General features: G+C 42.0%; 2 protein-coding genes across 7 annotated transcripts; one reads left to right on the top strand and one right to left on the bottom strand.

The window, feature by feature from the left end:
* Positions 1–53: 53 nt before the first annotated feature.
* On the bottom strand, positions 54–11,737 carry CKAP4 (cytoskeleton associated protein 4). The gene is given in 4 exon segments (XM_009086415.4): positions 54–3,107; positions 7,530–8,147; positions 8,149–8,430; positions 11,474–11,737. Coding segments are annotated over 4 exon segments (2,496 nt in total). The 3' UTR covers positions 54–1,775.
* Positions 11,598–27,534, top strand: TCP11L2 (t-complex 11 like 2). 6 transcript variants are annotated; one of them, XM_030238072.2, is made up of 11 exons: positions 11,599–11,930; positions 14,594–14,715; positions 16,709–16,882; positions 18,135–18,267; positions 18,506–18,626; positions 19,339–19,559; positions 20,431–20,567; positions 21,568–21,755; positions 23,103–23,284; positions 24,082–24,254; positions 24,833–27,534. In XM_030238072.2, exons 3-11 carry the CDS (start codon positions 16,747–16,749, stop codon positions 25,075–25,077), a joined length of 1,536 nt encoding a protein of 511 aa, XP_030093932.1. In that variant the 5' UTR covers positions 11,599–11,930; positions 14,594–14,715; positions 16,709–16,746; the 3' UTR covers positions 25,078–27,534. The 6 variants fall into 6 exon arrangements, with proteins under 6 accessions (XP_018765362.1, XP_030093932.1, XP_018765355.1 ...); XM_018909810.3 differs by having other exon boundaries at positions 18,132–18,267; XM_018909813.3 differs by having other exon boundaries at positions 14,591–14,715; positions 18,132–18,267.
* Positions 27,535–27,752: the final 218 nt, after the last annotated feature.

Below are 27,752 nucleotides of genomic sequence, written 5' to 3'. Positions count from 1 at the left end.
GATGCTCCCTGGGAAACACAAGAATAAGCAAGCAGCAATCAAAAAAAAAAAGGTGCAAAGAATATTCCAAATGTTTATTATGTATTAAAAATACTGCAAATAAGCCATACAGTTCATTTCACAGTAACCTAAACAACATTATTCAAGAACTTGAGAAGTCAACAAAGAACAGTGCAGTTCCAACAGTGACAACAGTTACCTTAATGCCATGGCTCGCTCTTTCTCTGACAGCAATTCTTTCCTGTTTAACAGGAAGAACACTGGATATGGTTCAGTATCCTGTTTACCTAGGAGAACTCCTTTTCACTTGTGCTGTTCCCACTTCTAGGAGATGCTATTTCAAGGAATTTTTCATCTAACACAGTGAGGATCTGTCTGGTCCAAGCTGAGATGAGCATGATGCCCACAGCCTATTTCCAAGGTAACCACATGCAGACTCCTTTACCAATTATTTGGATAAAGTTCAAAAGTAAACTTGAAAAGGAGGGATATTACAAATCCTTTCCAAAAAGAGAGAAAACCAAAGAAGCTCCACGAGAAAGTGTTTTTTAAAAGATCATCTACAGAATTATGACACTTTTTCCTCACTCTCCTAGACCAGGTCTCCTAGAAGGATCCTTTGCTACCAATGCCTCAGCCAGCCAGACACCTGGTGACAAAAATAGTGACAAGAATCAGGCACCAAGTCCTGAATACATAACAAGAGTTCAGGTCACTGTCAGCTGTGTGAAAACCTGGAAATGTATATTCCATAGAAGCAATTCTGCTGATTTCATGGTGATTTTCCCTCTTGTGTGTTTTGGAGTGTATTATCGCTGTTGTTGGCATGCTTGTTACATATGGAACACAAAGATGCAATTTTGGTTCTTCTCTTCCCTCAAATTTGTGATGATTTTTATAGAAAAATCCCTTATCAAAGACCAAATTAGATCTTTCCAAGGAAGACACAGCCTAATCACGTAAACAGTCTAAAAATAAGACAAAAATATTACTGCACCCTCTTAAAATTAATCCTGTCCTTCAGATGTCACTTCTAAGCACTGATCTGCTGCACCAGCAGCTGAAGATGCTGGCAAAGAAGTCTGTGATCACAAAGAATGAATCTCCTAGGCCTTAGCCCCAGGCAGTGCCACTTACCTCAGACCTTGTTAGTTCCTTGGTACAGACTAAGGTCTCACAGGAATACACTACAACTCAGCTGACCCTTGGTGAACTGACCACACGTCTGAGTCCCAAACTGCAGAAACAGATTATATGCTGCACACCTACTCCACTCTTAAGTTCACCACAGTGAACAGTTTAAGATAGCATGTAGTTTTGTTTCTTGAACCAAAACATACCAGTAAAATCCTCAATGAGCGCAGCAGTATGCTTTGGGTACCAGAACAGCTATAGCACTTCTGTGTGGGATATCTTGTGTCAGTGTGAAACACTTTCACGCCATTAAATACATGCCCATGCTAACAAGGCTGTAGTTACACCACTACCCTTAACAGTGGTACAACTTCATAGAGAAGATGAGCCCTTAAGAAATTCAACCCCCAACTAAACTTGTGCTTCCTTAAAACAAAATTTAGGGGAAAGAAAAAAACAAACAACAAAAACTCCAAAAACACTACACAGAAAAGAAACAATGGAAATAAGCAGAACTGTCTCTATTATTAAAGTGTTCTTATTCTCTTTGGAGGTATCAAATTGCTTTTTAAGAGTAAAAAAAACAGAGTATACAAAAGCTATTCTCCTTAACCCCTTATTTGCCCAAGGAGCACCACTGCCTAAATATTTTCATGTATTTTTTCTACTTTCACAAACAACCTTTCCAGATCATTCCTCAGGTCATCTACTGAGCTCTTCACAGACTCCAAGCTGTTCTCATTATTTTCAATTTTCACTGAATAGGCGACTAAACTATCCACTGCAGTTCTTAGCATTTTCAAATCAGAATCGACCTGGCTAACAGAAGATCTCAATTCATCTACAGAGCCTTCCATAGAAGAAAACTTTTCAAGGTAACCTTGAGAATGTGTTTGACCAGCATGAAGATTTCCTTGATCCAACAAAGTACTAATTTGCTTCTGGACATCCTGGAGAGCACCAGAGGATGGCAAGTCACTGATGCTTCTCTTTAAGTTTTCCATGTCGTTGTACAGTGAAGTCTGTGCCTCACCAAGATTTTTCAGAACACCTGTGACTGAAGTTACATCTGTATTTGAGAGTCCCTGAAGAGTGGTAATGCTTTGTTCTAGGGTACTGAGCTTATTCTCATACTCTGCCTCCTTAGAAAGGAAATATTCCAACTTTTCACTGTTTTGAGCAGCAACAGATGCTAGAGACTCTAGGCTGTCTTCTATGTGCCTCAATCGAGACTCCAGTCCTTCACTGTTTTTCCCAAAAGTTTCTAATGTTTTTCTGAAGAGTTCATTATCTTCCCATTTGTTGAGGTTGGCTTTAACTTGCAGTAAATCTTCATCAAGTCTTTTAATGTCACTAGGGATCTGCATAATAGAATCCTCAGCTCTCAGAACTTTCTCTTGTAAAGCTTTTAATGAAAGGTGTTCAGTGTCTGCAGCCTCTTTGAACTTCTCATGTTGTTGTTTGAGGTTGACTAACTCTTTCACTTCAGTGTACACATCAGACTCCATGGAATCTATTGTACTCTTCAAGGTTTCTATGTCCTTTTCTTTCATTTTTATGGATGCTTGCATCTCATCAAAAGCATCTTTTAGCACCTTAATTTCATGTTTATACACATCTGCCTGTTCTAGTGAACCAACCTTTGCTTTCATATTGTTGATTTCATCTTGGCTCCGTTGCTGAACCTCAGTGAATACAGCAATGTTATCATTTATAGACTTGGTCAGCTCTGTTAGTCTCTCTTCCACTGTATTTTCCAGAGATGTGAAGTCTCGTTCCCTTGCATCCTTCACCATGTGAATGCCATCAGACAAGTCTTTCAAAATTTCATTCTGCAACTTCTGAAGCACTTCGCTGATCCGGTTTATTTCACTCTCCCCTTGTTTAACAGCCTTCTCGCTCACCTCCTGCTTCTGCTGAACAATTTTCATCATGGATTCAAATTCTCCAAATGTGGTTTGAAGAGAACGTACCTAGGCCAGAAATACACATGGTTAATATTAGTAATTTCACCCTTTTTGTCCAAAATCCTTATAGTCCTTGTTACTAGACTAAATGATTGCATTGCAATCCTTTGTGCCCATACCTCAAGCCACCCCGTGGCATACAGATATGGAAAGCACAAAAAACCCAGCATCTTCAGCCTTACAGCTCTATTGTACATACACCATCTGTTAAGGGTCCTCGGCCTCACTGACCTGCCACTCATGACCCAGGAAATCTGTGGCAGTGAAAAAGGAACCCACGTCTCCAGAGTCTCTGTGCAGACCCGTGAACCATCCCTTCCATATAGGATTCCTGGTTCTAAAGATCCCAAGTCTTTAGAAAAGGAAGGGGGGGGGGGGGGGGCGGGGCTAGGGAACCAAACCAAAAGAATATCTGGCACCAGCTTCTGAATACAGAAAAGCTGGATTATATTTTATCAGGCATGAATACCAAAGAACAATTCCTGATCATGAAAAAGAAGTTTTGCGGTAGACAAGGAAAAATTAGAGGGAGAGGGGAGCTGGGATGGGCCAAGGAGTAGAAGTAGTAATGACATTTTGCTGCTCCTAGACATCAAGAGAAACACAAGACCTTTTTTTGTTAAATATTTTTGAAGATAAGAAAAAAAATAGGAAGTCTTTAATGTTCTACATAGTTAGAGGCTTGTTTTTCCCACTCCTGCATACACCCACGCACTTGCAATGAGCAGGGCTCATCTATGTACTCACAAAGAACAAAAGCAGAGCAGCTGCTAAGAGCCTGCCTTGCATCTAGCTCAGGTTAACAGAAAGTTCCTACCACTACATCAGGTACGCTATTAAACTTCCCAATTACAAAAACTATCTTTACAGCTGGTTTCAGTAGCAGCCAGAAGGAAAAGGTCAAGGGATGAGTGGCCACCACATTTGTTTACTCTCACATTTAAAGGTAAGATCCAGGCCAGGGAAGCACACATTACTCAATTTTGAGGCCAAGCAGAGCATCAGTCTTAAGACTGTGGAGAAACTTTTTTGTGCATGTGTGGGCTGTACTTTTTTAAACTTAGTAATGCAATGAAAAGAACTCCCACTACCTGCAAGAGGAATCCATCACACAGAAAATACCTCAAGGCTTTGGCAGGATGGCAATTGCTGAGTAATGCACGGTGTCCTGCCTTATACTACTCTCTGTGGCTGAGGGGTATATTAATCAGCCATGCCACACGGGCTGCCGTGTTTACTGATTAGATACATAGCTGGAGGGGTTGTTTTATTCTATAAATAAAAAGAAGTCTATTTTATATGGTTTAAGAAAGAAATACATAGAGCTGCCTTTTTTTTTCTTCTTTTCAAGTGAAGCAGGCTCCAGCAGTTCCCTGACTCAGAACCTAGACATTATTTTCTAAAGACCTAACAGATATCCTAATTAGAAATTAAGTTATTTCTATGTACTTTTGCAAATCCCTGGCCAAATCCTCCTTAGTTTTCATGAACGTCTGTACTGTGCAAGGATTGTAGAGTTTGGCCATGAGACTTGCCTTTGCTTTGACAGATCCCTGTCGTTTGAACAATACCCACTGATTTCTGTTCTCCCACTTCAGTAAAAGGGTTTCTAATGCCCCTACATTCCCTACACTTGTATTCTCTAGCGCTCCCATACGAAATTAGAACTGAGCTAAGGGGAAGGGGTGGAAAAGGTAATACTGCCATACACATTGCAGCTGAGCACTAGTCATTTGACTGACTTACCAACCTAATTTTCATTATATCTTAGCTGTCATTCATTCTCATTATTTCCACAGAGAGCAGAGAGCTTTTTCTGTAAATGGAGGTCAAAAATCTAACAGGATAACACATGAAAGTTCTCCTCCCCCTCCTATTACAGTGACACATTTCAACCAAATCACCAAATTCACATTTGCAAGTAACTGTCTTTTTAGTCTAAGAAATCAGTAATAGCCAGAACTCTCCAGAGGGCTTGGTCTCTGTAACTCTAATACTGACGGAGATGGCTCCCACCACACACAGTGGAAGTATTTTATACCTGCTACTCCACTGCATTCAGGTAATGTTCATGGTGTAAGTTGAAGCTATTCCCCATCTGGGCCACCCACCTGAAGATCAGAGAGCTCTGGTATAATAAAATGGACTGGAGTCTTCAAAATATACCAGCTTCTAATAGGATTTGTCCTAACTGAGAGCCACCAGGGCTCAAAGCAATACCCTTGCACAAGAGGGGTAAAAACTCACAGCTTCAAAGCAGTTGGTCTGTGCGTGAACCTTCATGTGAGTTTGGTATTTGGCATACATGGCTGGTAAGATTTGAAGCCATAGCCCTTGAAAGATTTAACATTACACATAGTACATAAAAGTGTATCTTCAGCCAATGATTACTGTTTTCTCTAACTGGTCATATTAGCTTGTGTTTAAACACCAAATGACCTTGGCCTCTCTGAGAATGATTCTATGTTAAAGACTAAACTTCCACATCATTTCCTTTCTCCTCGATGTGTAAAGCAGATGAGTTTATATAATGCTTACTCCTGACAGAAGCTCTCTGCAGTCAGATGAAGGGCAAAGCTACACAGCAGCCTGTGCTGATGGCACTCTGCAAGTGCAACGCAGGATCCTACACCTTTGTGAAGCAGTGAAATACAGCAAATTCCTGTGTCACCAAACCACAGCAACCAAAACTTCCATGGGTTACATCAAAACCCTGTGATCTCCATCTGCTATACAAAGGCAAGTAAGTTTCAGTTGTCTTTGAAACCAACTATTTATAAACTTCTGTTATATACTCATCTCCTATAATATGTAACACATACTTATGATTTTCTGCAATGACATGGAGATGGGAAGCAACAAATTGTCCACATTCCTTTGATTAGAAGGGCTTATACACTGCATGTACATCTAAGTTCTACACTCATGTATTGTAGTTTTACATGTTGCCATTTCAATTTCTTCCTTCTTACAATCTACAAAAATGGCTTAAAAAACATTAACTACCTTAACTAGCACAACCTTTGCTAGTTCAAATCATTGTCCTTTCATCAGTGAGTCAAGCCCCCTGGATTTAAAACCAGCTTCAGACACAGCCCTATAGCCCTGAAGTTTACAACTCTTCTCTCCTGCTGACATGAATTTTCCTTTTCCTTCTTCTTGTATGGGACATGAAACTCCAAGACTGACGATATAATCTCTACATGTGAAGGCCACTGTGTTTCTGGAAGCACTGAACAGCAAAAAGATCTCTGCCAGTGCCTCTCTGCCCTTTGCCAGCCCAGGCCCAAGCTTGCAGGGAATATAGGGAATCTGAAAGGTCTGCCATGCAGAAAGCAGTCAAGCTGAGACAAGAATTTCCTTTTCCTTGATCTGACTCAATCATAACTTTACATACAGTCTTCCAACCAATTAACCTACTCCCAGGAAATATGTTTAATTGTATGTTGATGATATGTAATCACAGATGCCATTTATAAAGGGTTTAGGCACCCTAGGATGTATCCAAGTGGACAGTGCTATTTGTGAAAATACAGCTGGGAGGCTAATAAGGCCCTGAGTGAAAAAAATGAGAGAAATTAGCATTTATTTCACTTCACTCGAGCCACATCCTGTGCCAGCAACTTCACAGCTTTTCAGTGGTCCTGGACTGTCTTGGACACTGCGAGTCTCACTCCCTTGGCTAGAGATTGCAGCAGGAACGTGGGAGGCAGGGTACTGCAGCAGTGTTTCTGGCACAGCCTCTGTTGTTCGGTGAAGCTCACATGGGTTTTGTTTTCTAGAGTGTGGAGACGCTGAGGCCGGATCCTGCCCCGTTCTGACAGCACTGCCACCCAGTGTCCCTCGGCGTGCATATCTGCTTACTCGACAGGCAGCGACGAGCAGCTCGTTCGTCCCGCTAGGTTAAATGATTTGCGGGCCTCGAAGATAGAGAATTACGGGCAGCAGACTCCTTCGGGACGCCGGGTCCGCACCGCTGTCAACACCTAATGCAGCGTGCGGGCTGCATTCCATAAAATGGCTTCAGGCACACGCTCTGGATAGGCGAGCAGGGGACTGCGGCCACCGCCGCGGGGTCCCGTCCCGCCCCGTCCCGCCCAGCTCGACGCTGCCTGGCAGGGATTACTCGCTGCTCCGGGGCCACGTTTGCAGGCACGGGGAATACCGCAGCCCTGACTCCATCTGCTCCTCTAATGCCATGAAAGCATCTTTGAGGGAGCACGGAAGACGAGGGGAAGGCAACGGGACACGTTCGCTTTCCCCCAAGAACGGCCACCCAACAGCTACCCAGCTCCTTATTTAAGGGTCGGATCCCCGCGCCCGTCCCTCCTGCACGGGCGGCTGCTGCCCCTCGTCCCTCCGAGCAGCACCGAGTGCCCCGGCGATGCCCAGCCCGCCCGCCCCTGGCGGTGCCCGGCGCCGCGCTACCTTCTGCACCACGGTGTCCAGTGTAGCGGCCAGCTCCTGCCGCTGCCGGCCGGAGGCCTCCACCTCCCGGGCGCTCCGCCCGACCTCCTCCTGCAGTTGCAGCACGTACCAGACGGCGGGCAGCGTGGCGCCCAGCACCACCGCGGCGCCCAGCAGCATCCCCCAGCCGCGGCGGGGGCCGGCGCCAGAGCGGCCCGCCCTGCCGCCCCGGCCGTGCCCCGCCGCTGCCGGCTTCTTCGCTGGCGGCTCCTCGCCGCCACCGAGCTGCGCGCTCTTCTCGTTGGCGGCGGACGGGCTGCCCCCCTTAGAGCCCCGGTGCTTGGCGGCCGACATAGCGGGACGCCGCCGCCGTCGTACGCAGAGCGGGAGGAGCGGGAGTGGGCGAAGAAGAGAGGGAGGGAGGATGGAGGGAAGGCGGAGGCGCCGACCCGGGCCGCGCCACGCTCCCCGCCCCGCCCCGCGGAGCCGCCACGCACGCGGGGATGGGCTCCGTCCCTGCCGGGAGGCAGACGTGGCGTACAGGGCCCAGCCCCATCCCCAGGGGAGCAGTGGGACCGGGAAGCGACGGGCGGGGCGGAGAGGAAGCCCCGGCCCAGCCTCGCGATGACAGCCCCCTCCCGACCCTCTGTGGAGCGGAGGGAGCGCGAGGAGCGCTCTCCACCCCCGCAGCCCCCGCGCTAGGCGTCCCCCAACCCAGACTGGTCCTTCTGTCAGTTTTTGGCCCCCCTCGTAGTTTTGGTGGTAGAACGCTGCGAAATTGTGCCTCACACAACTTCTGTTTTGATTGGTTGTGATTTTGGCTGGAATACCTGCAGCAAGCTCCGGAATGACTGAGTGAAAGGCGTGGCGAGAAAATTATTTTCTCAATCTGCAACCCCTCTCCCCAACCCGTTTCTAGTGCCTGTAGAGCTTAGACTTGGCATCGGGCTGGTCCCTGGGGACCCAACAGCTGCTGCCCTGGCTGGCAGGAGCTCTCCAGGCCCCAAACAAGCCCCTCTCAGCTGACGGACGGCTTTGTCCGAGATGGACAGACCGAGAGCTCAGCACCGAGTCTGCCCAGAGCTTTTCTACTCCCAATATGCTTCTTTGCCTCCCCACGCCAACATGAGCCTACTGCCTTTATCTTCCCCACGGAGCAAGTCCCGGCACAGGACAGGAAAGGAAACGCTGAGCAGGCCTTCCCCTGTGCTACGGGCTCCAGCTGGAGCTTGAGGCACTGAATGGATCTGTTTCTCTATGTGATTACAGCAAGAAATTAAATAAAATTTTGTCTTGGAAGTCGTTTTCTTTTCTTGGTCTTTCCTTAGATTACAGTATATTCTTCCTTTACATATATATACACATAAAAAATAAATTTTATGTTGAGTATTATATAGAAACAGTGAATTGTAAAGTCAGCTGGATCACAGCCCCTGATGTCAGCCTGTCAAATACAGTTCCATCTCTGCCAAGGCTTTGGATGAACTGAACTGTTTAGTCTATAGATTATGTTCTAGTAACTACTAAAATGGGTGATAAGAGAAGAATTTATAGTGAATCGTCTCAGGCATTTTATCACAATTCTGTCAAATGCACAGACCTGAGAGGATGTTGGTGTGACTGCAAGTTATGAGCACCACAACAGAAGTTACTGCCCTGACCCTAGCAAGTAACAGAGAGCTTGCATGGGGTCAGGAGATTGTCTTAAATATATACCAGAGGTGGCTGAAGCTGGTATGAGGAGGCTTGCACTAAAGCAGGTGAGGAACCCTCTGAATAATCTGTCTTCCTCAAAAAAATGAGTAGAAATCTTCAGTCGCAAAGCACCCTGGGAAAGCTACAACAGTAGTTTCCACTGTGAACATCTAGCCACAGCCTTAGTTCTCTCACACTTTATGAGAAGGAGATATCAGATTTCTATTTAAGAAAGGCCCAGAAAAGCTAGGATTTGTAGCAGTACCCTAAGACCCAGGATTTTAGCTCAGAAGCCATATATTTCAGAGTTTACTATAAGAACTGAGCCATATGGACTTCACCAAAGAGAATAATCAAGAGGATAATCGATGTTAAGTATCAAGGGATGTAAATCTGTTTCAGGGAGTAAGGTAGCATAGGTAACTGCCACTATTTCTCCTTCTCTTGCGTGGTAGTGACAAGGAAAATGTTAGCAATGTACTACCTAATGGAAGTACTACTACTCATCATGGAACCAATTCAAGCTATTTCTGACCAAGAGTACCATTCTACAAATAGCTTTTTGTTGTATTTGACACTGTGCATCAAACTCTTATTTCCTTTCCACAGAAAGACCAATTACTAGTGCTGAGAGGAGTATGCATTAGGAGTTTGCTGAGTTGGTAAAGCTGCTAGGCACTGCAGACTGGTGTGTTTTGGGAAGCTACTGACGTACCATTTTCTCTCAGAAATGTCAATATTCTGCTTTGCCTTTGAATTTGAAGACAAATACTTCAGCAGGGAGAAGTAGCAACCCTATTTACCTCTCACAAGACTTATTTCTCCTTGGAATATAGGAAAACTCCACAGAAGAACAAGCTGAGAAAGCATCCTTACACCTGCCTTGTATTCCTTCTGTCTTGACGTTGAGCCTATTATCAAATCTGGGCCTGATGATCTCAGTCAACCCAGAGTCTTAACATCCATCTGTTAGCACTAAAGCCAATCTGCCTGGCTTAGTTATTAGAATTAGGGAAAAATGTCTTGTGACTTTAAGTTACATTCTCACCTTAGTTGTCGTGGGCCCTGGCATAAACTATAGCATGCTTTGCCCTTTCCCTCTCCTCCCACACTAACCATGAGTTAGCCACATACTGGGAAATTTCTGACCCACGGGGCCAAATGCCGCTGCACATCTTATCCACTCAGTAGCTGCCTTGCTGTTTGCTGGATAAAGCAGACCATTAATTATAGGCTTTACTGTCTTTGACAGTTTTACTGGTAACAGTAAGGAAGGTTATGCTGCAAAGTGTGAGCACAAACTAATCCTTAATTTCAATTAACAGTGTTTCTGTAGTGAAAGGCCAAGAGTTAAAGTCGACTTGAAACACTAGTCAAAATTCTAAATGTGTACCTTTGTGTAGTTTAACTCCATCCAGGAAATAAGCACCACAGTTACTCTCTCTCACCCCACATGTCCCCAGGGGGATGAGAGGGAGAATCAGAAGGGTAAAAGTGAGAAAACTTGTGTGTTGAGATAAAATAAGTTTAATAATTAAAAAAAAAATAAATTGCAATCAAAATGAAAATAACAAAGGGGTAAATAAAAGCCAAGAAAGACAAATGAAGCAAATGAAAACAATTTCCCACCAGCAACTGACTGATGGCCAGCCAGTCCCCAGCTGTCTACCCGAATACAACATCTGTTTGTTCTGTGTAGTTCACCACGTGTGCTAAAGGTTATCTGCAGGAAGGGAGCTCTGTCTTCCTGATGGGCAAGGCTGGCGTGTTAGTGAGCTTTTGCCTCAGAGATGACTGCCAGTGTTTTGCCCTCCGTGCTTCCTGGTGGGTGAGGCAGTGGTGGCACGTAGCTTCTGTGACAGGAAGAGGTGATGACCCTGACAGGTACTGTTGTCCAGTGGGTGCGTGAAGCTGCCAGTGCATGAGGTCAATACAGCAATAAGCAAAGCATTTGTAATGATAGTGCTGCACTGTCCCGTGCTGCGTTCCTCAGTGGGCGCTCAGCAGGCCTCCTGACACCACAGCCGTGAGCGAGATGGGTGACTAAACTCAGCACGGGGCCGAGGGGCTCTTCTGAAGCCGCGGTGACGGGGGTGGCACTGGGGAGCCAAGATGGCGCGTGGGGGAGCGCGACACTGACCCCCCCATCGAGAGGGTAAGGAAACCAGGGCAGGAAGGTCGTTATAGCTCCCTTTGCAAAGCAGTGCACAAAAGCGGGCACACACGGCCTGGGGCGCTGCCCCGTCCCCTACGGGACATAGCCCCTCTACCTGTACGCCCGGGCTCAGCGGGGTTGGTGTTCCCGTCCCCGAGGCGGCCCGGAGGCGGGGCGGGGGCGGCGCCGGCCTGGACGGACGGGGCCCTTCCGTAAACACCACCGGGCCCATCCCCCGGCCTAACCCCGCACGGCGACACGGCCCACTGCCAGCGCGGGGGAGTCCGTCGAAGTATCTTCCCGTGTCGCCGCATATTTCCCCAAGCTTAGTGCCCGGTCGCAGGCAGAATAAGGAGATGCGGACAGTTTCTACTGGCATAAGCGGAGGCTAGCCCAAGCGCCTCGAATAACTCGCCGCAGGCAGGCAGGAAAAGATGATGCACCTCCCCGCTTCCACCGTCAGAGATGGACGTGCCCGAGGAAGACAGTAATAGTCTGGGCTGGGTCTTTAAATGGGGGGGCGGTTTGTGTGCGGCTCCGGCGAGCGCTGTGTAAGACGACGAGGAGCAGCGGTGAGTGACCGGACAGCAGGGCAGGACTGCTCCGGCCGGCCGGCGGAGCTGACAGGCGGCGGGGTGTCCGGGCACGCTGGGCGATGAGTCGTGGGGTTGCTACCCTCCTGTGCGGTGTGGGTGGCAGGGAGGTGGTGAAATGGCCCGTCGCTCTGGTGCCTCGGTGGGGCACCCGCTGCAGCAGGTGGGTTTTGCAGTTCCTGCGCTGGGTCCGTAGTTCTCCCCTTTCCCCGTGTCTCCTGGGCTTTCGCCCTCCCTTAGTGTCCGCCGGGACGATCCGCCCCGACGGGCGCAGCCGCAGAGTCCCCCCCTGCAGCCCTGGTCAGCAGGGCAGCGGCACCCCGAGACCTCCCGGGGGCATGGATGGGGGCTGGGGCGCTTAGGGATGGGTGCCCGGACTCGACTTCTCGGGGGCTGACAGGGAGTGTTTCCTCCTTGCTTCTCCCCCGGACTCCCTCCCCCCGGACCTGTCCTTGGAGACGCTGTTTGTTTTGGTCGGAGGGTGCCAAACTCCTGCCTTTGCTAAGTGTTAAAAACATGGGGCCGGGGGAGGAGACAGGCAGTGAGACAGATGGAGGAAGAGGAGGAGACGCCGGATCCTCTCGGTGTCGCTCCCCCTGCGGGGGAGGGCAGTGGGTAGGATGGCCCCTGGTCCCATCACCGACCTGTCCGGGCGGAGGTCACTCTCCCGGGCAACGCTCTGGGCGCTCGGCCCAGCTCGCTTTTCGCCAACCGAGTTTTTAAAGCCTTCACGAAGAGAAGTATCTCTTCCAAGAGCTGTGAAACTAGAAAGCTAAAGGGGAGAAATGTCGTCTGTAAGCTGTGAAAAATAGCGGCGGAAATGCAGTTAACTCCTAACAAAGGCTCTTTTCTGTTCTCGTGTGGTGAGTGCTGACAGAGGTGCAGTCAGTGGAAGGGAAACTCGAGACCAGATGAGATTCAGTCGGTGGTAGCTTGAAGATAGTAAGAATGTGAACCCAGCAGAATAAACAAAGTTAAGACTTTCATAGTGGTAAAACTGGACAGAGCACTCATAAGTCTCTGTGTCCCTGCACACTTCCTTTGAACAAAGCAGGGCTGTGGAAAACCTTTGCTTGAAGATGGTGCCTGAAGAAAATACCCAACTGTTAAACTGTCTCCCTCCTCCCCCCAGGCGCTTTGTAAAATAACTTCTAAAGCAAACCTACAGAAATAAAAAGTGTGTTAGTGTCTTCTAAAACTAACCCAATCTTGCAGTCTTGATAAGTTCTAAATTAAGACTCTAGTTGGGGGATGAAGTAACCAATTAAGAACAAGATGCCTTTAAGCATCTGCCGTTTTGTATTAATTTTCTTTTTACTAAAAAGAATAATCCTCACCTGTCTAAATAGCGGAAGTGTGAGAATTTATATTTTCATTGTTAAATTAGCTGGAATCTTGGGGTTGGTACGTGTAGAAGATACTTTTAGCTTGGTCTTCAAAAGAGTTTATCCTTAAAAAACCCTACAGTATGGTACTGATTGAAAGAAAGCAAATGGTGTGATGAAGCCCACTGTGATGGTGTCCAACCTAATATAAATGTAAATGTGGGTGTAGTCTTTAATGCAGCAGAGTAAAGCAGGTTGTAACTTAAGGCTGACCCTTTAATAGAACAATTGGTATATTAATATATGTATTAAAACAACAGCCTAATATGTAATAATTAATAAGCAAATTTAAAAAAAAACAAGATGGTATTGTTTATCCAAAATGGTGAGTTACAGAGAGATCCTGCAAGGCTGAAGGGCTTTTTGACATATTTTTATGTGACTGTTATACTAATTTAAAGTTCTAAATGAACATGGCCATTAGTTTTAATAATGAGAACTTCTGTGCTATCTACAAAAATGTAAGGAAAATCAGCTCTTCCAGTGTATGCTATAAAGCAAAGACAAAGTGACTCAGTTAATTATTGTTGTAACTAATTAGAATTGCCATTTTTGGTTTGTACTTACCTTTCATATGCTCAATGACTGCATTTTTGCCTAAGTGTTTTAGATGGCCCCTGCAGGTTCTGCTTGTATATTTCATGTATGTTTAGTTTGATGTGTTTATCTTTTAAACATAGAATTTAGCAATAATGTTCTGAATCTGCAGAGTGCACCCATTCTTACTTCCTGTTGTGCTTGAAGCATTCTACTAGGAAATGTATTTAGTGTGGCAAAAGATTGCAGTGGTTTTTTGTGTCACCTCCTGTTGCAGTGTTGAAACTTCTTACTTAAATTAAGCCTTCTGAAGCACCCTGCTGACAGCTCTGCTGTCCTTTTGTGTGCATATATTGTGGGAGCAGGTATTGTCTAGATACATCAAAATGCATGTGCATCTTTGAAATGCAACTATTTGCATTGATCCTTTACTGGGACTAATGCTTAAGGACTTAATGTATATAGACTTCTAATTCTGCCTTAACCACTTGATCTTCTTGGAGATCAAGATGGAGTGGAAAATGGCAGTGCTGACTCACCTTCATGGCTGGTTTAGTATTTCTCTCAGAATGACCTTGCAAAACTGAAGTTTATTAACATTGGCATACCTAGAAGTAAGAGGTAATTCATGAAGTGATGATGTGTAAATTGTGTGAGAGAATTTGGGGTTTTAATGGTCATTTACCTTCTTCCATCTTCTTAACACCTGAACTGAAGCAGTAGACACGCCGTGAATTGCTCACACTCCGCAAGCAATTTACAAGACTTTGGGCCACTACACTGCGAACAACATTAATCAAATATTTTGATGGACCACACGCTGCAACATTAATCTTTTGGAGGTTAGTTATTTATATGGAAATATAGGAGTGTTGTACAAGATAAAGTCTGGAAATACAGTGTTCTTATATTGATTAAAAAAAAATAGTTGGAGGTTAGTAAAAACTTTGCAGGCTTTGTACAGTGTTAATGTATTTTAGTGAGCAGTTCAACATGAAGACCCTCAGGTATGTTCAATAACTAGTTTGTCACAATTAGTTTTTGATCATCACTAACTTTGAGATCTGTAACACAGATTTTAATTGAAGAAATAGTTTGTTTATTCTCTAGCATTAACTAGTGACCCATTTCTAATTGTAACTTTATTACAATTTCCAAGGCAAAATATCTTTGTGTATTGTTTTTTAGGTTCTCTTGCAACTCTGTCTTGTTTAGACAATACTGTTTTAAATATTTGCTTGTTAGAAATTAAGAAATTGCTGTTCTAATAAGAGTTGTGATGCTTAGCATCACTGGTAATGTTGCAAGTTCTCAATGCATGACCTCTATGTTCTAGTCATGTATCTCTCACTGGCTCCTCCAGTACTGTGATAAACTTTTATCTCTGTTCTTGCTAATGTTACCAATTCTTTTCACAGAAACACCCAGTGTAAAGTATTACAAAAATAAGGTGCTCAAGTGCATCCTCTTTCCTCTTGTGAGAGGAGGAAGAGTAAACACACACTTAAGTAATGTTAATAATCTCAATTAACAGGGGAGTGCTCATCAATGTAGTAGCTCATCAAATTATAAAGGCCTTTTCAAGATGAGTTGGTACCCAAAAAGTCAAATGCTTTAAGCTGTAGCTAGGTGCCAGTATAAAGAAATCTTAAGTTTCACTACCTTTTGTCTATCCCAGGGCCGCACAATATGTTGATTCACATAAGTACAAAGATCATCCTTTTATTGCTAAAAGTGTCTTTTTTTTTCCAATTTCAGCAGTTGCAAAGTGTGGTATTCTCTGCCTACTGAAGTTGATGTGATTTAATAATAAATGAAATCATATATTAGATAAATTTGCTGATGGAAACCATTGCTGCCTATGTCATTTCATGAAGTCCACTGTAGAATGCTTCATGGCCATAATCAGAGATGGACAGCTACTTCTGGTATCTGGGCCAAATTCCTTTGGTAGTAATTACAGCTGACTTCCAGGTTCTCATTTTAATATTATAATGGACATATTTTTCACTTCCTGTCATGCAGTTGTTAATCATCTGTATCACACTGTGCAGCTGTCCATATTTTCTGCAATTGTAGATTATCTGCCTGGGAGGCAGTTTCTTTACCTAGACAGAAACACTATGAAGTACAACACTTGTCAGTGGAGGTTGTTGTCTTTGCTAAATAGAATATTAGAGGCTTGGAGTTGCCAATTGACTTAAACCAGAAAACCTATCCATCCTCCTTCACCCCTAGGAGGACTGGTTTTTGGGTGTATGCCATTGTTGATCTGATTCTGAGCACAGACCCACCTAAAGGCCAGACTTGGAGCTACACTCTGTCAGAAGTGTAATGTTCTGAATTACTTGCCTGTTCTCCCCCTGCAACTTTTGTGTTTGCTTTGCAGTTGTTACACTCTGTGCAGCCTGTTTGTGGAAGGAAACTCATTGCTAAACACCACTTCTTCATAAGGTCTGGTTGGGGGATGGTGACATCACAAAATGCCTTTATGGATATTGAAAACTACCAAAATTCGTGTAACAAGTAGCTTCAGGGGTTTCTGTGGGTAGTCTTCTATTTTTTTTAAATACAACCAATTTAGGGATTGTCTCTCTCAGAATCATTAAGGTATGAAACAGCTGAAGGTGCAAAGCTTTCTTACAGAACAGGTATAGTTTGTTGGTAACTATATGATTCTGCCGTTTTTGTTGAGCCAAATCCTTTCCTCTGCTTTTCCTGTTTAGGAAAGGCAACCACTTGATCTTCATTCACAATGTAATGATCAGTAGCTGACTTTTGAGAAACAAACAAAACTAAGTGCTGGTTTTATGGGAGTTGTGTTTGTCTTTCCAGGTCTTGTTTACTGTGTAAACAAGGTAAAGGGAATCAGAATGCCTCTCAGTGATGACCAGAATAGTGACTCAGATTCTTCACGGCTCTCAGAAAGCACAGCTTCTTCCAGTGACTCAGAATATTCCAGGCAGAGCTTTAACAGTGATTCTTCAAGCAAACCCAGCTCCCCAGCGTGTAAGCCTATTTCAGCCTTACCTGCACTGTGCATGGACCAATAAAGCTAACTTACCTTGTTTCTCTTTGCTGTCATGGGTAGAACCTGGTATTCTGAATCTGTTTAAGAGTATTTAGAGTGGCATGGCTTTCTCTTTGCTGTGAAGCAGTGCATCTCCTGTGTGTGGAATACCAGCAGCAGCTGTATCCATGGGGGTCTCCCTGTGCATTCCTTCCCTTCAGGAAGTATAAGAAGTGTGTCACCATGGTCTTCCTAGCCTTGACATTGGTAGCAGCCTCCCACTCAACCAGATACGCTTTTGTGCAAAGGGTGGGTTTCTTCTGTTTGATCCCTGCACTTAAAAATTAATTCTGTAACTTAGAGATTTGTAATACCACACCAAGTGACATGTAATTAATCTTGAATTCACATTTTTCTTTCATAAATACTAGAATCAAACAGAAAAAACACATTTGCACAGGGAGGATAATTTGAGTAATGGTAAATAAAACCTTGGTTTTAATGTGGTTTCTCTGTGTCTGTAAGCATTTGCAGACCATGCTTACTTCTTACATCTATGTAAATTTAGTCTTATATTAAAACAAGCTTGTTAGTGGAGCTGCAGTTGGCAGCTGGCTCTTTGTCTTTCTTTGTTACCAGCCTTCCAAATAATAAATTAAATTATAGAATTTAAGGATTTAGAAACTTTGGGAATTTGCTCGTTTTCCAGTGTAGAGTTTGTTTTGTCATTGCTGCTAACTCTTAAAAAAATGAGTATAACTTAATTTCACAGCAGACTGAAGATCTGCTGATTTTAAGTGGGGGGTTGGCAAGTCAGTAACTTCAGAACCTTTTCAACAGGCAATATAGCAATCATGTGCTCGGAATTATAGTGGACATCTGGTATCTCTTACTGCCCATACTTTTGGTTGGGTGGCTTTGACAGAACAGTTAGTAGGAAACCAGTGGAATGCAAGATCCCATTTTAAAGGAAGAAAATATCTTAGTTCAGATGCAGAAATATGGAAATGCTCCTCAGAATGTTTTGAAGCTTGTGTGCTATTTCCCCACAAACACGCACACCCCTGATAAGCTGGGGAGTTTCCTGAGTTAGTGTTTTAGGAAGATATAAAGACTTGGTAATCTCGGGTCCCGTCTTCCAGAGTACTGGAGTCCAATTAGCAAGCAGTAAAATTTCTAGGTTTTAGTATATTCAGTTGCACTTATCAGCTATAGATAGGTGGCTTGAATTGATCTTGTTTGTTCCAGCAGCTAGCCCTCCCAAGGTTATCACATTTGATGAACTGATGGCAGCTACAAGAAATCTGTCAAACTGGACTCTAGCTCATGAAATTGCTGTAAATGCAAATTTTTGCATAAAACATGACGACTACCCACAAAACAGGTAAGAGCTTGAATTTTGTAAAAAGCAGTGCTGGTGTTGGAAAGAGAAGAGAAATGAATGGAGCAGTCTAGACTGTGTTTTGGGACATGATGATCCGCTGTCCAAGAAAGATGTGGTTGCAGGGCATAGTTATCTGGGGAGGTGTGTTTCCTGACAAGTGATCTGTCTCATCTGAAACAGTTACAAGGATGAAAGCTAGTTTGGAGTCTTCTCCGTATCTAATTGACTTACTCCACAGCTTTGCAGGCACAGTGAAACAAATTGTACACAAGGCATTTTGGGATCATTTGGAATCAGAACTGAATGAAGATCCTCCAGAATACAAACATGCTATCAAGCTCTTTGAGGAAATTAAGGAGGTAATGTTCTTCCTTCTCTGTATTGATTTGTTAGCTTAGCTTTAAGAGTCCCTTAGTTTACTGAAGGATCTGCTTAACTTAGCTGAGCCAACACCTTCTGGTTTTCCTTTTATACTATGAAGCTATGATTATCCAGAACTGAAAATAGATGTCTATTTGTAGTATATTTATATTAACCAGGAATAGGGCCACAAACAAACAGTGGCATGTTCACTCAACTTTCACTGCACAGTGATCAGTTGAAAGTCATCTCTTTTCCCAGAGCTTCCCATCTCTACTAGCCTGTTTCCAGAACCATACTGTGAGCTTAGGGCATGAACAACAGTATAAACATGATTGCACCTGCCCACTTAAACTTCATTGTTTGATTATCGCACAGGTGAGCATACAAACCTTCAATCCTGGCACAATACTAAGTCCTTCAGAACTTTAGGTTAGTAAATGTTTGTTTTACAGGGTAGCCTCCCAGCTTTTGAACAGGTCTAGTTGTTGACTTGCTTTTTGTTTTATTGGTTTGAACATTTTTGCAGAACTGTACTGGTTTGGTTTATTTTTTTCCTAGACAGTCCTTTATTCCCCACAACCTTTGATAATATGTCTGGTTATAATCGGTCAGCTATATACGCCTGGCATGAATATTAAAATTTCACTCAAATGTGCTTACTTGTGTCTTTATTGATAAGCTTTTTCTTTTTTCTTCCCTCTAATTTAGATTCTTCTTTCTTTCCTGACTCCTGGAGCAAACAGGATTCACAATCAAATTTGTGAAGTTCTCGATACGGATCTTATAAGACAGCAGGCAGAACACAATGCTATTGATATTCCTGGGCTAGCTAACTATGTCATCAACACTATGGGAAAGTTATGTGCTCCAATAAGAGACAACGACATAAAACAGTTAAAAGCAACTGACAATATTGTAGAGTTACTGAGGTTAGTATTTGAGTGTGGTTTTTGGAGAAAAAAACTCCTCTCTGAAAGAGTAGTAGACAGTGGAAGGTGGGGAGCTGGGTAAAGGAAGTCTAAAGTTGTATCAGTTTGCATAACACTGTTCTCAAACTATAGGAGAGCTTCCTGAAGCATTAAAGAGGAAGAGCTCTGACATGCTGACCAGACTGTGTTTCTCACTTAGTAATGAAATGAGTAGGATACTAGATGAAACCAGGCAGCTCTGAATATCTAAGCCAACAACTCTTGCAATAATCTGTTTCAGAAACTCTTTTTTTCTGTCTTGTTCATTCTTACAAAATGTAAACAGCACAGTTATACTGTTTCTTCTTGAAGTGTTAATTGCATGCTTCTTCTGGAAGGCCAGACTTCGGATTTAAAAGCTCTTTAGTTAAGATCTTATTACTTGAACCTGAGTAAAACATTTGCATAAAAGGGCAGAAAACCGTGCTCCTGGGGTATGCTGAAACATTAAGACTAAATGGTAGCTGTTCTGCTGTGTATCTATATGGGGATCAAAACAATTGGGTCAGAAAGATTGTCTCTCTTAATGCAGTCAGTGACCAAAAAGTTAAAATCTGCTAATTTAGACTGAAATATACCAATTCATGTAGTTTTTGAAAAACAGGGCTGTAGCGTTTCGTGATGCTACATCAATGCTGTTCTTTTTAACTTAGGCCAAGCCTTATCTTCAAGAATTCCAGTTGAGAAGTAACATCTGTTGCACTGAAATGCCAATGAAGGCATTCACTTCTCCAAAATTGAAATTAAAGTGATAATGTACATGTGCTTCATGTGTGCTGGTGAAAATCAATAGACTACATTAAATTGTGAAATTTTAAATTCCTCTTTTCAGACAAATATTCCATGTTTTGGACCTGATGAAAGTGGATATGGCAAATTACACAATTAAAAGCCTTAGACCATACCTGTGGCACAACTTGGTGGACTATGAAAGAACAAAATTCCAGGAAATTCTTGAAGAAACACCAAGTATGTACCATGGTATATTAAATTCAAACCTTTCTTTGAAAAGAAGCCTATTTAAATACATGCTGTGAAAACTCTGCAAGTTGCAGTTAACTTAGAGGAAAACTTCAATTTCTTGTCTGTATGTAGGTAATGGGAAAATTTTTTGACAAGCAAGCTATCAGTGGATGATTGCTTAACTTGCCATCAAGTTTGTCTGTCTGTTATCTGAGGCACTTTCAGACAAACTTATATTTGCCAAATTGGATGGTGTCTGAAAAACAAATGGTGACTCTTGCTGTCTGGATGCAGAAGCCCTCCATAAGATGAGCCTTTTCTCTTTTGTGTGCCACTGTTCCGTTGTTAGTGTGAAGTAAACATGTAAAACCAGTTAGTGTGTCTGAAAGCTGGGAGGGCTAAGATCTATTTTTAATAAACAAAAGGCAGGCTCTGAACAAAATTTCTTAGATGATGCAAAGTCAATTTGATCCACCATTACACATTTTGTTTGATTTGGTTAAATAGTGTTCAGAAATATATCTTCCAAGAAGAATAAGTAAGCATACTAACATCTGGAGCAGGGGCTTCTAAAATGGGAGCCCTGAGCCACTGATAGGGCATGCAGTGTTCATTTATGCAGCCTGAGAAGAACTCTACCAGAAAAAAAATCAAACATTTTGATCTTCCTTCATCTTTACCTTTTAGTCTTATGCCCTATCTGATAAGAGGCCTCTCCAAAAAAGGGAAAACAATCCTTTGGGAACTCAAACTTTGAGACTTCTATTACCTAAAAATCTTGTCTGAAGTCTTAACAATTTGTGGCTGGGTTTGTACAAACCACGTAGAATTTAAAGGTGACCAGTGGAAGAAAGTGAGAGAATTACCATTTGTGAAGACTCAGCTGTCCACTATGTTTAAGTCTTCAGAAGTTGAATTCTCTTCTGTGTACAAATTTTTTTTTCCTCAAGGTAGTGCTTATTTTGATGAAGGTATGCAGTAAATCTGTGCTATTTGCAATGCTTAGGTGCCCTGAATCTCACAACAGAATGGATAAAGGAATCAATAGAAGATGAATTGTCCTCTATTTCTGATGAGTCTTCATCATGCCCTGGTGCTGATAGGAGTTCAAAACCAATTATTAGTCCTACACTGGTGCTAAACAATGGCTACTTGAAACTGTTACAGTGGGATTATTGCAAAACAATTCCAGAGGTAAGAAATATATTTTGGTGTCTTCAGATTACCAGCTATATGAAATCATTGGTATGATACAATAAACCTGCTATTGATGACAGTAAGTGAGTACTCTTTTGCACTCCTTAAATTTCTGCACAGTAAATCAGAAATTTGGAGATTATATTCTAGTCCACATTCTGAGATTTGAGATGGGCAAGTCAACAACCAGAAAAGAACAAGGTAAAGGTTGTTCTCCCTTTTTCCAATCATACCTCACCAGCTCCACCCTAAGAGCAGTCTTTGTTGTGGTCAAAGGCTGGGCTTTGTATGGACAGTACTTGGCTTTCTCAATCTTTAAAAGAACTGATTGTAGCACTCTGTTTTCCTAACAGCAGCAGGAATTGGTGGGATTGCTCTTCAGAACAGAATGAGTAAAAAACTCGAGTTCTCTAAGTATTTTTCCTTTCAGAGTAAACTATTGCTTCAAGACTCAGTGCTCAGTTTTTCCCTCTAATTCCTGATTACTGACCTCTGCAACTTTCCATAAAGCCAGTGGGAAATTTGTCACCAGTCAGGGTGAAAATTTGCGTTTCCAGAGAGGGCCTTAGCTACATGTAGGATGGCCTGGCACAGAACTTGGTAAATACATGGGGATGCTCTTGGTGTTCTCAGTCAGTGGACAGAAGGGAAACCACTTCCTTACCTTTCTGTGAGCAGTTTTGAGTAAGATCTACCTACAGATGTCCTCTCGTAGATCTAGCTTGCCGTACTATGAAATTGCAACTGCAGTTGGATGTTAATGCCCCTGTGTTGCTCAGGATGAACTCTTTGTAACCTGAAATGAACTCCAGCTACATCTTGCTGTGGGGATTACTTATGTTCTTGGTATGATCAGCTGGCTTTTTGCCTGGAGCGGGTTATGTATCACTTGCAGAACCTGCTCTGGTTGTTGAACTGGTGATTGTCAAGCGCAGTTGTTCATTATTACCCATCAATTACAAATCTTAGCATTTTTTCAAAAGACACCCAAATCCAGAAGCCTATTCTGTCTGTAACTTGGTCATTACAATGTCCTCTGGGTCCTCTGAGCATTCCATGTCATGAGCTGAATTGCTGGTAACAGATTTGTAAGCAGTGATGAGGTATAAGGTGCAATGTCCTCAGTTTCCTCATTACTTTTCTCCCCGCCACAGGTTTACTTCTGATACTTGTACATAATTCCACTTTGTACTATACTACATATTTAGGGTATTTCAGTTGCTGTCTCCTCTGGATTTGTGTATTTGTGATTAAAAATAGTAGTGCTTCATGACTACATCCCAGATCTGTCCTTCCCTAGATCTTCTCCTTATTCCTAAATTAGTATTATTGCTTCAATTCTAGACTCTAATAACAGATGAAGTTCGTCTTCAGGAGTTGAGAGAAAAGCTCAATCAGTTAAAAGTCATAGCTTGTGTTTCTCTCATAACAAACAACATGGTGGGTGCAGCAATTGTAGATGTGCCTGATTTCGCTGACCAGCTGAAAAGGATCTCCCTTCCTCTACTTGAAGGCATGAATAAGAAGTAAGGTCTTTTTTTTCTCCTTTTTTTAGCTCTTTTTTTTGACAGTAAATAATTGGAAACAATTCTAGTGTCATAGCTGGTGCTTGTATAAGAAGTAAGGTCTTTTTTTACTCCTTTTTTAACTCTTTTTTTGACGGTAAATAACTGGAAACAATTCTAGTCATAGCTGGTGCTTGTTATTAACAGGAAGATACTGAATTTTAATCATTTATATATTCCCTTTCTGATACAAGGCCACTGTATGTTAGACACGTGTTTTAATGAAATCTTAGTCTTGATGTTAATGTACAAATTTTGGAACCTAGTAGTAAAGTTCATTCATTCACTCCTGATACTGTGACTGTGGCAGTACATTCATTAAATCCTCTTTGGAGTTGCTTCAAACTTGTTATAGGTAGTTCAAGTTACTTGGCTGCCTATTTCTTTGGCTGCTTGTGCTATTGGCAAATCTGATGTATGTGACTGTCTTTTTAAAAAGAATTTTCCACTCTGTTTTTTCTCATGAAATGCTATGCATGTGGCCCAGAAAAACACCTAGGCAAAAGGATAAAGTCAACTGCTGCATGCATGAAATTACTTTTCCCATTTGAATCACAACTAGGTCCTTATTTTATCTCCCACATAGAAATTTTCCTGTATATGTAGATTTATGTAAATCTGCAGCAAAAGATGAAAACTTTTCAAAATTCTCATGGCAGAGAGCAGGTTGAAAATAAAAGGGAAAGGAGTCAAGTGAGGGCACTTTATAACCTATGCCACAGAAATTTCAGAATTTAATGCTTTTCTCTTTCTTGCAGAAATTTTGACTTGAAGGAGGCTCTGAATGCTATTGGTGTCCAGATTTGCAGCATAGTGAACAAGTCTCTAAGTGAAAGAGGTCTTCCCATTCTTAGTGAAGAAATGCAGAATAATTTAATGGGTCAAATCGCTCATATTGTTGAGAAGAATAATCCTGTGTGTTCCTTGATTGGTTAGTAAGAGTCTACCTAATTGTTGTATTGTATGTGTCTGTTTATAAACTTACTTCCAGCAAGCTTAATCAGCTGTCTCATTATCTTCTAAAAGTATTTTCTTACTGCAGTAAAATACTTGCTCAACTAAGACTAAGGATATGGTGTTTACTTGGAAGTGGTGTTCTGCGTATGCATGGTTTGTCACAGCTGGAAATAACTGTAAAAGTGCATGTAGAGACCAGACTAGGCAGCCTAGTATTTTGGAGAAGAATTTAGATAAAATGAGTGTCTAGTCTTCTTTCTGTCCATTCTGTGTTTAAACCTGCTGTGGTTTTTTTCCTTCCTTTGAGTCTACTTCATATTAGTTAATGTAACTTGTTGCAGTAAATTTATGCTGTCTCCACCTTGCAGTAGACAAATTGAAGAAGCTTACAGTATTGTTTCCCACCCCAAAACAATCTTAGGAAAGAGTTGTTGCTTACATTGTTGCATTTTTCGATGTGCTGATGTGCCGGGTACTTACAAAGTGACTATGGCATCATCTTGGGTTTACATTTGTTTACATTATCTGAGCATATTTTATATTCCATTTCAGACAAACGAATCCAGCTCTTCATGAGAAGCTTGCTTGCTCTTCCGAGTTTTCAGAAGTGTACACCTACTATGCCAGGAGGCCTTTCTGTGATTCAGACAGAGATAGAGTTTCTGGGATCTCAGTATGCAAGCATTGTAAACTTCAATAAAAAAGTATATGGACCATTCTATGCAAACATACTTAGAAAACTGCTTTTTCCTGAGGCAGCAATGGAGAAAACAGAAGCAGAAACATCTAGCAATTAAAAAATGTACCCTTTTTTAATCTTCCAAGACAGCGGGGAAGTCACAACTCTAAGAGCAGCCTACTACAGTTACTGTTGATGGGGAAAGGTCTTGTAAAATGTATAAAGATAGTTTCTGAAATTCACTGTAAAGAAATTAATGTCGGGGTCATATATATATTTTAATAGAAAAATATTTGTTTAATGGATTGTCACTTGTAATAGCCAGAGAATTATTAATTTCCATAGCAAGCATTTATTATGACTTGCAGTGGGAAAGAGTTGGCAAGATACTTACTCTTTTGCCACCATCAAAACAATGTTATTTTTCAACTCAAATATATTTACGTGTAGCAATGCATATAAGGAAATGAGAAAACAACTGTAGATAAAATGTACTATGCTTACATTGTATTTTTGTAGAGTAACACCTCAGACAACAATTATGTTTCTGAGAATACTTTGAAGAAGAAAGTATTGCATAACTGCTTTAGTAACTAAACCAGGCCAAGTTCAGGTACTCCTGCAATTACTGGACCCAGAAGTTTGCCTCTGTTACGTTAAGGAATGCCAGTGTTACAAGCTGTTTGCAGGATAGCACTTACAGAAGCAGTGTTCCTGACTTCAAGTATGAATCATTCAGAACTTCTCAACTCTAAGTGAGATTAAGGATAAACACCTGAGAAACGTGGTGTTGGGGGTGGAGTAAATTTCTGTATATAATTAATTTGTTTAAAAGCATTTTGTTTATTCATTGGAGGTCATACAGAGTTTTAATATGTATATGTATTGATCTTTGATCATAATTGGTGGGTATAAAGTATTTTTAAGTTAGGTCTTTCTAACCTTTATTCCCTTAAAAGCACTTAACCCTGACCTCACAGTGTACCACAGAAGAACTGCCTCTTTCATGCCCTTATCCAACAGAATATAAATTTTTCACAAGATATTCTTAGATCTGAAAGCAAGAACCTGAGTAATTAGCAGTTTTTGAAAATATTATCATACTCACTTTTTTTACGGGGTGTGTGAGAAATGCTCTTGTTTTCCTCAAATTTCTTTGAACTGGGCCCCAATATTTGGTTCCCATTTAAGGCATTGGGAATCTTGCATACAGAAAATTAATAGAATTGAAAAAGAGAAATGTGGAAGTGAACTACTTTAAGTTTACTCAGGCTTTATCTTGCATATTTCAGATTACTGAGATTAGATAGTGCTGGAGTACATATTAAAGACATGTTCTTGTCTATGAAATTGAATAATTTACTTGAAAATGATATTTTAATATATTACCATATAATACTCGATGTCATATATAGAAAACCTTGGTGTGGTACAAGATAGAACTTGCTTTTAATATTTTATATTACAGCCTATTTTTTATGAAGAGACAAAAATAACCTGTAAAAGCATAATGCGTCACACAAATTGGTTACGTACATTACTGTGTCTATCATAAAGGTCTAAAAAACCTGGGCATTATTAGCACTGTGGTTTTGTAGTACATTTCTACAGGAATGTGTACCCTTTATAGCAAAGGAAATTACTTCTATTCAGTTGTTCTTCTGTGTTCAAGGACTTTGGTCACATGTAAATGTTAAGGAAAACTTTCTTCAAAATGCCTTTTTAGAGAAATTTCTCTAGTGCACTTCTCTTCTATCCCCTGTGAAAACATTGCACAAAATAAAGATGAATACATGTTTTAAAGGGAACTGTTTCCTGGGAAACCTAGGAGAAAGGAACTCTTAGACCATCATAACTGTGCCACTAGGTAAGCCAGGCTTGTTCAGATGAATATGAAATTTTGGTAGGCAATTCAAAATAATGAAGAGAAGGATGCATTTCAAAAACAGCTAGAGGGAATGAATCTTAGTGATTTTTTTACAATTTTAGAAATACCTACATGATTTTGAGCTTCAGCCAAAAAAGGATTTTATGAACATTTGAAGGTGATAATGTGATTATGAGCTTTTAATTGTAATATTTTATGTCTTTTCTATTGTGCAAATAATTATCAAACTTCAGCTCTTTAATGAGCTGGAAAAACTGTCCTACTAGTTTTTACCAGTAAATACTTAAAGCATCAAAGCATAGCATTTGGGGGGAGGGGGGGTGGGGGGGATAGGGGGTTGGTGATTAAGGTGACTTGCAAAGGGCATTTTATAGCATGGCCTGTGTTTCAAGTGATTGCTTAATGTGTTTTAATTTAGTGTTTCAAACAAGGACATTACAATCTGTTTAATGTCATGTGTTGCATGCTGTTTATGCTACTGTGGCTGAAATGCACTTGACTCTATTCAAAAGTTGTCCTTGTGAAAAAAGATGCCATTCTGTAGCAGCTTTGTTATAAACCAAGTCTTTGAGGGTTTGTATGCATTAAATTTTGTTTGTGATACCAGCGGTGGTGAAAAATAATTTACACAAATGTTATTAAATGCAACAGATTCTTAAATGCCAACGATAAATAACTCCACTAATATTCTGTTGTGACTGTTTTTCTGTTACTTCCCCGATGCAGCTCCAGTGCAGAGTAGTGACTTTAACCCATCTGTACAAATAATATTCAGAACAGTTGCCTGCTTAAATCTGACTGCTTGGATGAAGAATGTATTGGGTTGGCATGGCAGAGTTGGAGGGGGAGTAGACTGCAGGGGTGGCTTCTGTGAGAAGCTGCTCCAAGCTTCCCCCTGTGCCCGT

The sequence above is a fragment of the Serinus canaria genome, chromosome 1A (genome assembly GCF_022539315.1).
Source record: "Serinus canaria isolate serCan28SL12 chromosome 1A, serCan2020, whole genome shotgun sequence".
In the NCBI taxonomy this organism is placed as follows: domain Eukaryota; kingdom Metazoa; phylum Chordata; class Aves; order Passeriformes; family Fringillidae; genus Serinus; species Serinus canaria.
The sequence above is the reverse complement of the archived record's forward strand: the minus strand, read 5'-3'. Positions and strand labels throughout refer to the sequence as shown.

Coding starts and splice junctions, on each gene's coding strand:
- TCP11L2 (XM_018909817.3), top strand. CDS start 16,747: ATGCCTCTCAGTGATGACCAGAATAGTGACTCAGATTCTTCACGGCTC. Junction 20,568..21,567: donor AATTCTTGAAGAAACACCAA/GTATGTACCATG, acceptor TGCAATGCTTAG/GTGCCCTGAATCTCACAACA. Junction 21,756..23,102: donor ATTGCAAAACAATTCCAGAG/GTAAGAAATATA, acceptor CTTCAATTCTAG/ACTCTAATAACAGATGAAGT.